This window comes from Salvia splendens, chromosome 2, assembly GCF_004379255.2.
Source record: "Salvia splendens isolate huo1 chromosome 2, SspV2, whole genome shotgun sequence".
NCBI classification, from domain to species: Eukaryota; Viridiplantae; Streptophyta; class Magnoliopsida; order Lamiales; family Lamiaceae; genus Salvia; species Salvia splendens.
Window position 1 is genome coordinate 32,784,788 of NC_056033.1, and position 11,610 is coordinate 32,796,397.

At 38.3% G+C, this 11,610-nt stretch overlaps 2 protein-coding genes across 2 annotated transcripts; both read right to left on the bottom strand.

Annotated features, from left to right (window-relative positions):
- Positions 1-3,224: 3,224 nt before the first annotated feature.
- Positions 3,225-4,960, bottom strand: LOC121764670 (protein CANDIDATE G-PROTEIN COUPLED RECEPTOR 7-like). The gene has a single exon (XM_042160695.1). It carries the CDS (start codon positions 4,819-4,821, stop codon positions 3,514-3,516), a length of 1,308 nt encoding a protein of 435 aa, XP_042016629.1. The 5' UTR covers positions 4,822-4,960; the 3' UTR covers positions 3,225-3,513.
- Positions 4,961-9,962: 5,002 nt separating this feature from the next.
- LOC121778512 (uncharacterized protein At2g29880-like) lies at positions 9,963-11,219 on the bottom strand. Its single transcript, XM_042175881.1, has 3 exons — positions 11,180-11,219; positions 10,733-11,085; positions 9,963-10,562 (listed from the first exon to the last, which is right to left on the bottom strand). The coding sequence occupies exons 1-3, from the start codon at positions 11,217-11,219 to the stop codon at positions 9,963-9,965; spliced, it is 993 nt and encodes a 330-aa protein (XP_042031815.1).
- Positions 11,220-11,610: the final 391 nt, after the last annotated feature.

Sequence of the window (11,610 nt, forward strand, 5' to 3'; positions counted from 1 at the left end):
TATTAGGTGGGGATGTTGCACTGTCTAACAATTCTCTTCTCACATTGCCCATACATGATGTATAAATTTGGGTGCCAGTGTTTTGATGGAGAAAAACCGGCTCGACGTCACGTTTCTACTAGGAGAGGTTTCTTGCCAAGAATTTTCTTTTTGAGGCAACTTTGCATTGTTATTAGACATTGTGTGTGAAGATCAACTTCGAACCACTGCATTATACTATTGCATATATAGTCTGCGTGAGTACTTGTAACAATACCATATTTAACTTGAAAAAAAACAGTATACAATTTACTTCCATCACCTAAAATTAGATATTTTGGAGACTATCACCATTTTAATGTGAGACTAAGAAAAAGAGAGGTATTGAAGTAATAACAGTGTGTGAAAAAGTTTTCAAAAATAAAAGTGGATTAAAAAGTTGCTAAAAAATTTAGGAATATTCAGTCAAATATATATAAGCAAATCAAACTCCATAACTTAATAGATTTGTTACGTTGATGGTCTACAATTGGACGGATCGATTGAAATGATATTATTAGTCGTTTGGGAAAATTAGTTGAATACTATATGTTATATATCACTTTGTTTTTCATATTTGATAGGAGTAGTAATGAATGTTATTTTCAATGCGGTGACCAAAAATTTCCTAATCTCATTTGGACACGCTAACTAATGAAAAGATTGTCAATGATAGGATTTTTTAAGCGACAATTAATTAAGCTCTCGTCATTTATTCATTTTCGTGCTTAACTTTGATTTACAGTAGGTAAGGGTGTTCATCTGCACTATCTTTCATCTTTCGCCAGTTAATAGTGATGTGTTGTTGACTTTATTTTAATCGTCTTATCTATTGATCTCTATGCATTTACTACCTTATGGAATACTACTACGTAATATTACCAATTGGAATTTAGTTAAATAACACACAAATAGAAAAAGATTATTTTCATGAAGCATATATAGAATTTAAATAAATTGTAAGGAGCATGCTATGATTGTCCCCACAAATAGGGTTTTATAAACTTCTAACATTCACTTAATTAGGAGTAATTACGATCAGGACGAAACTCTAATCTTCATGACTTTAGGCACATTGTGAAGAAATTTATTTCACATTGCTGCAACTATATAAAGGGATGATGAGGACTCAGTTTAGTTGTGCTATTGTATAACGTCCCATACCCAATTTTAGATTCTCAGATACGTTGCACAAGCTCTACTAACAATTATGACACAGTGGTCAAAAGAAACACAACCTTCATGTATATATATAATTTACTCAATTTTGTCCTTCTCTTAAATGGAGCTGATTATTGGATTACTTGCGTTCTAACCAAAGTCGATCTGTTAATAGACTAAGAATAATCAGAAATCCACAATAGCCAAATAGACGACTGAACAACTGAACAGCAATGGATGAACAAGAAACCAAAGGTTTAGGATCATAACCGAAGCGATGTGTCATTTGGCTAACCTAGTCGGTTAAAAGGTTAACCGGTAGCAACCGATGAAGAATAATCACACAAATCCACAATAGCCAAATAGACTGAACAACTGAACAGCAATTGATGAATAAGAAACCAAAGTTTTTCTATTCTGCCACGTGTTCTACTGTTTTCATAGAAACCCTTCCTCTACGAGTCGGCAGATGCTGCTCAAAATATAACTATGCATAGTTGCATACCCTCTAAAATCTAAACATAAATTTACCTTCCCAAAAATATTTAGATTGAGTTTTCACTTGTAAAATAACATACTGAATCAGTGAATTGCATAATACAACATACGACAATTGAATAGCATACACAATGAGGAATATAGATAGCCATACTCAAGATTGCATATATCTTTCTAAGTAAGTGCTGTTACTTTGATTATGCCAAATGATTCTCAGTTAGAACCAATAACCGAGCCTAACTATACTGAGCTCGTACCTGACGAATTTGATTATCAGTTAACCGATAGCCTAATAATCATTTAAGCATCCCTTCCACACTAGTGCCTATATTTGTTGGAACTACCCATGGCCACTTGCTCTATCCACACCCCAGTTGTGGGAACTAACACCCACCATCACTACTCGTAAGTAGTAGTCACTACGCATTTTGACCTAGAAGACATTTGTGAAATTGGAACACATGACTCTTCAATCGTATCAACTATTGATATATATATTTAGGCAATATTTGCAATTGCCCTTATTCAGTTACAGTCAGTCAACTAGCATTGCATACATTTTAGATTGGATGTCTTGGGGATTAAATTCAAACATGGCAAGAAACCAGAGTATTCAAAGAAACAAATGGCATCAAAATTTCATAATCGCTGCACACCAGAAATGTATTCACACCCATATCACTCAGCTACAATTTTTAGCAAGACATTTTCCTATCACAATGCAAAAGGTAACAATATGGACATACCACATCAGAAATGAATGGACCAAAAAATATAGGTGTACCTGCAATTTAGAAATACACATATGAACTAGGACAAATCAGTGTGATTCAATTACAAAGGCTTCCTCAATTAATATAGATATGCAATGTTACTAGTTCTAATCGTCTAACCGTTCAGCATGGATCCTTGTTTCTGATTGTACTTATCTTTCTAATGGCAATGGTCAAGGAAGGCTGTTATGGCAGTTCAACTGAGAAAATAATTTGAAGAAATCATGCGTAGTTTGTGAATTTAGTAATTTAAATCTAAATAATCAGAGACTTTCATTTCCTGCACTATTAGTATAATTACACTTTCAGATGAATCCGAAGTAATAGCTGAAAGAATGGTGAACTTAAAACTAGCTTCACTAGCATTGAGTACCAGAACTGAACACCAGCACCTACACTCTCCAGTACCGTATACAAAATGTGAATCTGTTAACATATAATACATATTTCTAAGATCTTGCATTTGCAAGCCTCTATTCAAGATGACAGCCAACACCAACATACATAAAAGCAAGACAAACTATTTGTGCAGGAACCAGGATTCAAAGGCTCAAATCAAACACAAGTATGAAGGTTTATGCAGGTGACCCAAAAGGGAGTAAAAGGAGTTCTCCAGCATATAAGCTAATTGCATATACCACAGCATATCCTATAAAGGAAATAATATCTGATTGCAGTTAATTATGGATAATTCAATTTCGTAGCAGTGGAATGACATATATAATAAGCAGATAAACAGAAAAAAATAATCAAATAACAGAGACAGCACCAAGAAAAATGAAAATAATGATACTCTACAGAAAAAACAACATACAGTCAAACAGTCAGCCGTTTGCTACTGGATTCATAGATGATCTTAACACTTAAGGCTGAGAAATAAAGACAAATAAACAAATGAGAAACTTACATTATGCAAAAGGCGATGCCACTGTAAGATAAACTCAAATTTGTCTCTATGTAAAGTAAGGAAGAAGTGCAGCAGTTACACAAATCAGACATTTTAGTAAATCACTCACAATCTTGTAGTATTCCAGCAAAAAGAAGTAGCACTTTGTCTCCAACTTCAAAGCTCGAAGTCTTCATCTTTAAGAGCCATCTCTGCAGCAGATTCCTCTTCTTCATCAAGTGCAAAGTACTCATTCTTCTCAACAGGCCTAAACATGTAAAAGATTATAGCATAAAAAGCAAGACTGGCAATCTCCTCGGCGGCATTAGCCACCCACTGGTACTTGTATGCAGCAATGGTCCTGAGAGCAAACACTACTATCCTCGTGAAGTAGAGATACCCAATTACAACTATGTAAAACTGCCTAAACAGAGTCAGCTTGGACAGATTCCTAGCAGCCTTCCCATCAGTCTTTGATGTCTCCCTCAATGACCTAATAGACCACACAATTGGGAAAATAATGGCACAGCAACAGATTATATCAACCAACAGGAACACCTGGTTCCAAGTTACCCAATCCTTGATAAAGGGACCAGTCTCTCCAATCACAATGGATGCAAAATTGGCCAAGACCTGCAATGGGATCACAATCATCAACACCTTCTTCTCCTTCTCCTGCAAAAATGGCTTCAGAAATGACCATCCAGTACCGATCAAGACGATGACGGTAAACAACAAAACAACCCTAATAAACTGGAAAATATAAAACAACACATCCCATCCATGTGGAGTCCCGGTGACCTTCACATAATGTTTATCCTCGGCAGCACAAAGCAGATTCAATGCTTTCATAACAACCAGAAGCCCCATAAGCAAATGGATTCTATGAACAGACTTCTTATTTTGCAACAACACATAGATCCAGTAAGCCAGAAACGATACATATATAACAGAGAAACAGAAATACAACGACGGCAGTTGAGTTAAACCAGCGGATAAGTAGTCCTTCTCATCCCCACGGCCGTCGAGATTGTACAGCTCGGTCCGCACGTTCATCGACACAGTAGATTCAGGCGCGCAATTGGCGAAGAAGAGCGAGTACTCGTTGGGAGACGTGATCGGGTACGAGTGGGAGAAGGAGGAGTGAGGAGGCGGTGACAGATCGCGGAAGGTGAAGAGTAGATTAATGTACTTGGAATCGAGGACACAAAAGGCAGGATTTGACTGAAGCTCAATCAGAACCTGAATCAGGGATTCTTCCGATAGGAGGAAGAATCCGAGACGCGACGGCTCCGGCGAGGCGACATTGGACATGACGGAGACGGAGGAGACGGTGATGGAGGCTTGGCCAGTGTGCGTGAAGCCGAATCGTTCGAATAAGATCATCGGGCGTGAATCAGAGGAGATTTTGAGATTTTTTATCTCGGCGGAGGTGAAGGATGCTATGAGGAGGAACGGAAGGAGAAGAGGGATTAGGTTCCTCATCTTCGATTCGGCGGCGGAGCAACTGGTGGCGACGGTGGATTGGATATGGGGAATTGGGGGAGAAAAAGGAAGAGTGATCGATGGAGTTGATTTCACGACTGTAAATATTTTGTTCCAGAAATGCCCTTAGATCTGGTTTAATTAATGAATGTGGTCGAAAACGTCGAAGAAAAGCGATCACTATTTACTACTACTATAATTTTTTGGACCAATTGGTTTGTCCAATATTTCAAGACAAATGCCCAATTTCATGATATATCTATTGTTTGGTTTTCATTAATGATTTACTGTTAGGGCTCTCTTAAAACTAAAGGGCCCTAGCTTTTTATCACATAAAATGCAGAATAATAATTGCACTCAGAGGCTCCGTTTATTTCCTGCCTAGATTCCTGCACCCAACAAAATATGTAAAATCACTATTTTACCCTCCACATCATAAACTTAAATCCCTTTCCCGTAAAATCTCCCTCTTCTTCTCTCTGTTTTCTAATATGCATAAGACTAGCGTTTCAAGCTTTTTCAAATATCATCGCCGTAACTCAGTTGAAGATTGAGGTTCCATTGCCAGGGCCTTTGTGTGAGTTCGATTGTTTCAGCAGTAGACTAGCCCCGCTGCTATATCTGACGAAGCCCGGTAAGTTAATCGAATTCAAAACCTGCTACAATTGATTTAACTGTTGTGTTTTGCTTTATACATGTCTCAAATCTAGCACACTATCTGATTATTGCCCAATATGAAACCACATTTCATACTTGCAATTTATTATGTTGAACAAATTTTAAATTATAGCTTGTTCAATATGCAATATCCTTGACCGACCTTAGGTATAGAGAAAATTCATATATTTTTTTTCATATTTAACACTTTATAGTTAATTTTCAAAACAATGTTCCAAATCAATTTTTGTGCTACTTCAATTTTCAGTGGAATATGTCTAGCTACCATGCTCACACTTGATATGGTATTGTGAATCATTTCATACGATGAAGCTATTCATTTTGGAGAAAAAAAGTTCAATTTAAAAGTGGCTCTGATTTTTACAATTTCTTGATAAGTGTCACAGCGGAGATGCCTCGCTTAGTGAAACGGGAAGCCTCTATTGCTCAATTGATTGATGACATTATCCATATGTTTGAAATTCAGCGAATTTGTGTCATATTAATTATGAAACGTAGAGCTGGTGCGAGTACGTCATTCCAAAGAATTCCCTTGATGTGCCCCTATACCATTCTCGGAAAGATTCCAGCCCAAATCCATTGCTTGAATAGGCTCATTCATGTGTCCGACATTGACTGCTTGGTGAATCTGCGCATGGACCGTAATTCCTTCGGCATGTTGTGTCAGCTTTTTAGACAGTTGGGAACCTTAAAGATTCGAAGGTTTGTGGGTATTGAAGAACAAGTTGCTATATTTCTCGATATATTAGCCCACCACCAAAAAAATAAGGTTGTCCGGTTCCATTTCTGGAGATCAGGCCACACGGTATCCACCTATGTGCAAGCCGTTATGCGTGCTTAATATGCACTCATTGTTCTTGGTGAAACCTGACCCTGTTAAGGAAGATTGTGTCGACTGGCGGTGGAAATGGTTCAAGGTCTGTTTCATAATCCCTAATTGATTTTCAAGCAATCCTTAATTACATTTTGTAGTGCTGTGTGGGGAATTAATTATTTTATGCGATTTTATGCAGGGCTGCCTAGGTGCACTCGATGGCACGTACATAAACGTGTTAGTTGGCAGTGATGTTAAACCTAGGTATAGGACTATGAAAGGCCAGATATCTACTAACACATTGGCTGCGTGTGATCGACGCATGCGATTTGTCTATGTACTGTCCGGATGGGAAGGATCAGCAGGAGATGCAAGGGTTTTACGCGACGCAATCAATCGTACAAATGGCTTGCGCGTGCCTAAAGGTACCAATTGCTGACATACCTCTCAACTATGTTATTTTTAGGCTTGATAGACTAATTATACTCTTGTGACTGTTAACTTGGTGTCATTATCGAACCTCAGGGAATTTTTACTTGTGTGATAATGGATACGCAAATAGTGAAGGTTTTTTAACACCTTTCAAGGGAGTTCGATATCACTTAAAGGAATGGGGCCCAGCTAATGAGCGACCACGTGACAAACATGAGATGTTCAATTTGCGCCACACAAAAGCTCGTAACATTATTGAGCGAGCATTTGCAGTTCTCAAGATGAGGTGGGAAATACTTCGAAGCCCTTCTTTCTACCCGCTGAAAGTACAGATTCGGTTGATCATGTGTTGCTTTCTGTTGCATAACTTCATACGTGGAGAGATGGCTGTCGATCCGATAGAACAACATCTCGAAGGTTTGTTTGAACATTTTGACACAGGGAGGTGACCGAGGACATTGAGTATATTGATGTTGTCAAACCGTCGTCGGAGTGGAACCAAATACAGAGACACAATGGCTCGTGATATGTGGGCTCAGGTATTTCAACTTGGTGCACAATATCACACACATGCTAGATTGTCATGTCAATTAAGCTTGTGTGTATATATCTTCAGATGTGGTGATGATAAATTTCACCCGACTTCAATTTTTTCTCCAGGGTCATCATAATGGAGCAAATATGGATGACATTGTTGGTGAAGAATGATTTAGCTATAATTTGAGATTGTTCTGGTTCAGTAGTACAAGTTGTTCGCTTTATATAGTTGTTTTTGTACTGGATTCCCTCCTAATTGACTTGAGAATGGTTTTTTATTAATGTGGGAACTTATGGAAGGTTGTATTTGTGTACTACTGACTTGAGAATGATTTTTATTAATGAGGAAAATTATGGAAGGTTGTATTTGTGTACTACTACTTTGAGAATGAATTTTATTCATGTGGGAACTTATAGAAGGTTGTATTTCTGTATTACTGCTTTGCATTTGTTCATTACATTCAAAATATAAATAGAAAAAGGCTTTATTTTAGGATGAAATTAATAAACCACATATTCACCAAATCAGCATTAGTGCTCGATTGTGAGTGTACAAATCACAAAATGTGAAAGAATCTAATCAATCGGAGTTGGTGGAGCTGTCAAATAAATTTAGCTGGTTATTAATGACACTTACACCCACTTTAAATCAACTCTTTCACCAAATTTAATTGTGGAGCTGTCAAAAAAATATAGGTGGTTATTTATGACAATTTCACCAACTTTAATTCATCTCTCTCACCAAATTTAAGAGTTGTCAAAAAAATATAGTTGGTTATTTTAGACACTTTCACCCACTCTAATTTAAAGACTCTTTCACCCAATTTATCTTATACACACCGAAATGGAAAATATATGGTCTCAGCTACAAAATCTTTGTGAGTCTTCAACACACAATCACCCTCTTTGTGAAAACTTGTTCTTATTGTAAGATGCATTCACACACAACAGGATAGCCTGCTCACGCATACCCCCATGAAGATGTGGATTAGATCTTCACTGCTCCTCTATATAAGAAGTGAAATGAGTGTTGTTTACTCAGACACAACAAATCCATTTCCTTATAGAGTTACAATGGCTAGCTACATTCCACCACAAAGTGTCTTTCTCTACCAGTCCAATTGGACAACGGAGATCGGCGAAGTCATGCTACGTACCATCATCAAAATGAAGAAGGCTGCAAAATGGAATGGGGTAGTGATACCACCAGAATTCATCCGTGAGGTAATTGATGTTATTAATGCTGAGGTTGGGATACTATTTTCGTGGGATGATGTGTATGGAAGGTGGCTATTCTTCGAGCGTCGCTACCGCTCATTCACAGGGGTACTTGCTATCTCCGGCATCCATTGGAATGTCAACACAAATGTTATCACAGGTCCGGAGTCTGCTTGGAAGGACATCTTAAAGGTTTGACACACTCTTCTTCCCTTAAACCCTCATACTTCTCTCATTAATCGTGCACATGCTAAAGTCTATTTGGTGGATGTTTTCTATTTAACCACTATGTCAACAATGTAGGAGAACAAGCAGGCAGGTGCATACTACTACATTGCTGACCCTGAGTTCAACAATCAGGATACCATCTTTGGAGGTAATGTAGCCAAGACCGAGAAAAAGGTTGAGGTAATCATCCTATCTGACTCCACGGTGCATGTGGAAAAGAGCCCAGCCTGGGTCGAGCCTGATGCGAGGTTCGAACACACACCTACTCGGAGTGAATCTGTGTCTTCTCTTGTTCTAGAAGGCCATCCGAAAATGAGACGCAAATTATTTGACAAAGAGTCCGCCAACGAGGGAAGCAGTTACTATTCTCCGGGCGCCAATGGAAAGTTGGAATATAAACAAAGCACTGCACAAGCCTCCACTCGCATCCTCATGAAACCCGCGCCACCCTATGCCTCTCCCCGAGGTACTTCGTGTGCATCATCTTCAAGCCCATACAAATGGGCAAAAAAGTAGACCGATGAAATCATATATATATGTAAGCCACCATGAAAATTATGTTGCTGGAATATTTCATTGGGGCTATTGTCTTTAAATGATTTTAGTAGGATGTATTATTATCTAGTAGTGCCCAACTTTTCCAACTTTGTTGTGTTATACAACATGGGACCACTGTTTGCATTTGATATGTTGAAGTTGTTGTTTAAGGCTACCTCGATGAAGGTAGCTTTTGTTGATCTGTTGTTTTGTAATTTGCAATATATGTGTCGGACTTATTAAGAAAACTTAACTAGTATTATCCATGTTTCTAGACATCTATCATGATTTTTTTAGTTTACATATTACAAAAAAATTAGTGCGTGTGATATTATTTTAGCTCCAGTGAAATGGACTTTTGTAAGGTGCAATTAAATTAATGATTCTTCTTTAAAAATGATTAAGAACCATATAAATGGTTGGATAACAAATCAATTGAAACAAACTAGACGACATGCAAAGCAATTTCCACCAACATAAGTCAATTCCTAAAGCCATTATAAGATCTCAACGTACCATCTAAGGCACCAAAAATAGTTAGAATCAAGGTTCGTCCACACCGGACATCTAAAGCTAAAGCTTGAAGTGGGAATTAGTTGTTCTTACATAAATAGACAACAATAAGCTACCCTCATCGAGGCAATAATATATAATCTCGATGACAAAAATTTAAGTCCAAAAGGCGAGCACAGCCAAATCAGGTAGCACGCCGCTTCTCAAGCGCACACATCACGTAGGGAAGACGAGCACACTCAGGCAGTCCCATGAAGAAATTGAGACGTTCCACCTTCTCAACAATTATCTCACCAGCATCAAATTTCTGATCCATGGTCAGTCCCGGGATAGTTCCAAGCAAATCATACATATCCTTCTGGGCCTTGGTCAGGTCGAATTCATAACCTATCCGCATGGACAAGTACTTCAGCCTGACGTTAGTTCCCTCGTGCATCTTGTTAAGGAGCTCGTCTAAAGCATCAAGGGAGTCATCATGCTTTCGCTTTCTGCCCGAGCTTTTGTCAAACACAACAACCTTGGTACTCTGAGGTGAGCTTTTACCCACCTCGTCCGGTGTGGACTGTTTGGACATTGGCTCAGTGGCAGAAAGGTCATCCAAGCTCATGTTGTAGTCCTGAGAACCATTGGAGGTGTTGAGATTCTGGCGGGAGTATAGGCTGTTCACTGCATCCATGACATCCTCAGCCCCGACTCCATTAGTGCGGTCTTTTCCAAAGATTTCTTTCCACTGTTCCAAATAAGGCCAAGCCTTATTGCGCATACCGCTAGCATTCCGATCATGCTGCGAGATGATATTAGAAATTTAAGTGAGTCCAAATACAATCACAAAATTTCTTCCATTGAATTAAAAATGATTGAAGCTTATCTATTACACATTTCTAATAAACAAATCAAAGAAAGCATGTGCATTTACCTTCACTAAATAAATCAAAGCAAGCATATGCATTGTACCTTCACTATTTGAGCCCACTGCTCATCGTCACAGTCGATTTTGAAGTCCCCATTGTAGCCGAAGCCAACACCACTACGGTCAAGAATATTAGTCAGTAGATTGTAAGACTTCTTCCAAGCCGTTATCTTCGAATCGATATGAGGGTTGCCCTTTAGGTCAGTTGATGGAAATTCTCGCTTCAAATTCTCCTCCAGCCTAGACAGATAACCTGCTCGAAATCCGTTGTCGGCTTTCCACCCATGGGTTACAAGATCCTTCAGTCCCAGTAACAGATTGGCCTCTTCACTGTCAGACCAGCTTCGACGAGTGCGATCCCCTTTAGTCTTACTGTTTCGACCATAGGGAGAACCAACTACAATTTCAACATAGCTTAGCAGGAAAATATGAAATATAGTACACTGTGATGAATAGCTAGTGATTGAGGAGCTTACCTGGAGTCCCCTAACTCTTTCCTAGTGTGAACTTCTTAGGAATGTAATCAGACATTTTTTGCTTAACAGTGCACCTAGTTCAATAAACAACACACATGAAAACGTCCTTAGATTCTTGAAGTTGGTAGAATCTCACACATAAAACTAAGAACAACTAGCAAAATAGTGAATTAAACATAAGAAAATCCACGTTTACCTTATGCAATACAAAATTTCGAAATAAAAGTGAAACAAAAAAACCAATTTAGCAATTGTGGCAAACATCAAGAGTTGCAACAAGTATGAAAATTTCACCAATTACACGCATATTGCATCACATATGGATGAAACTGAAGACAAGAGAGTGTAAAAATAATCACATATTGCATCACAAATCGTAAGAGTAATCAAACGCTGACAACGAGTGTAATAAACAAGAGACTTAAGAAGAAAAAAGGAAGCGAAAA

Excerpts from the sequence above, each read along its gene's own strand:
- LOC121764670 (XM_042160695.1), bottom strand. The coding sequence starts at position 4,821 with ATGAGGAACCTAATCCCTCTTCTCCTTCCGTTCCTCCTCATAGCATCC.
- LOC121778512 (XM_042175881.1), bottom strand. The coding sequence starts at position 11,219 with ATGTCTGATTACATTCCTAAGAAGTTCACACTAGGAAAGA. Across the intron at positions 11,086-11,179 it reads GAAGTTCACACTAGGAAAGA|TTGGTTCTCCCTATGGTCGA; the intron begins GTTAGGGGACTC and ends TTGAAATTGTAG. Across the intron at positions 10,563-10,732 it reads AGTGGGCTCAAATAGTGAAG|CATGATCGGAATGCTAGCGG; the intron begins GTACAATGCATA and ends ATCATCTCGCAG.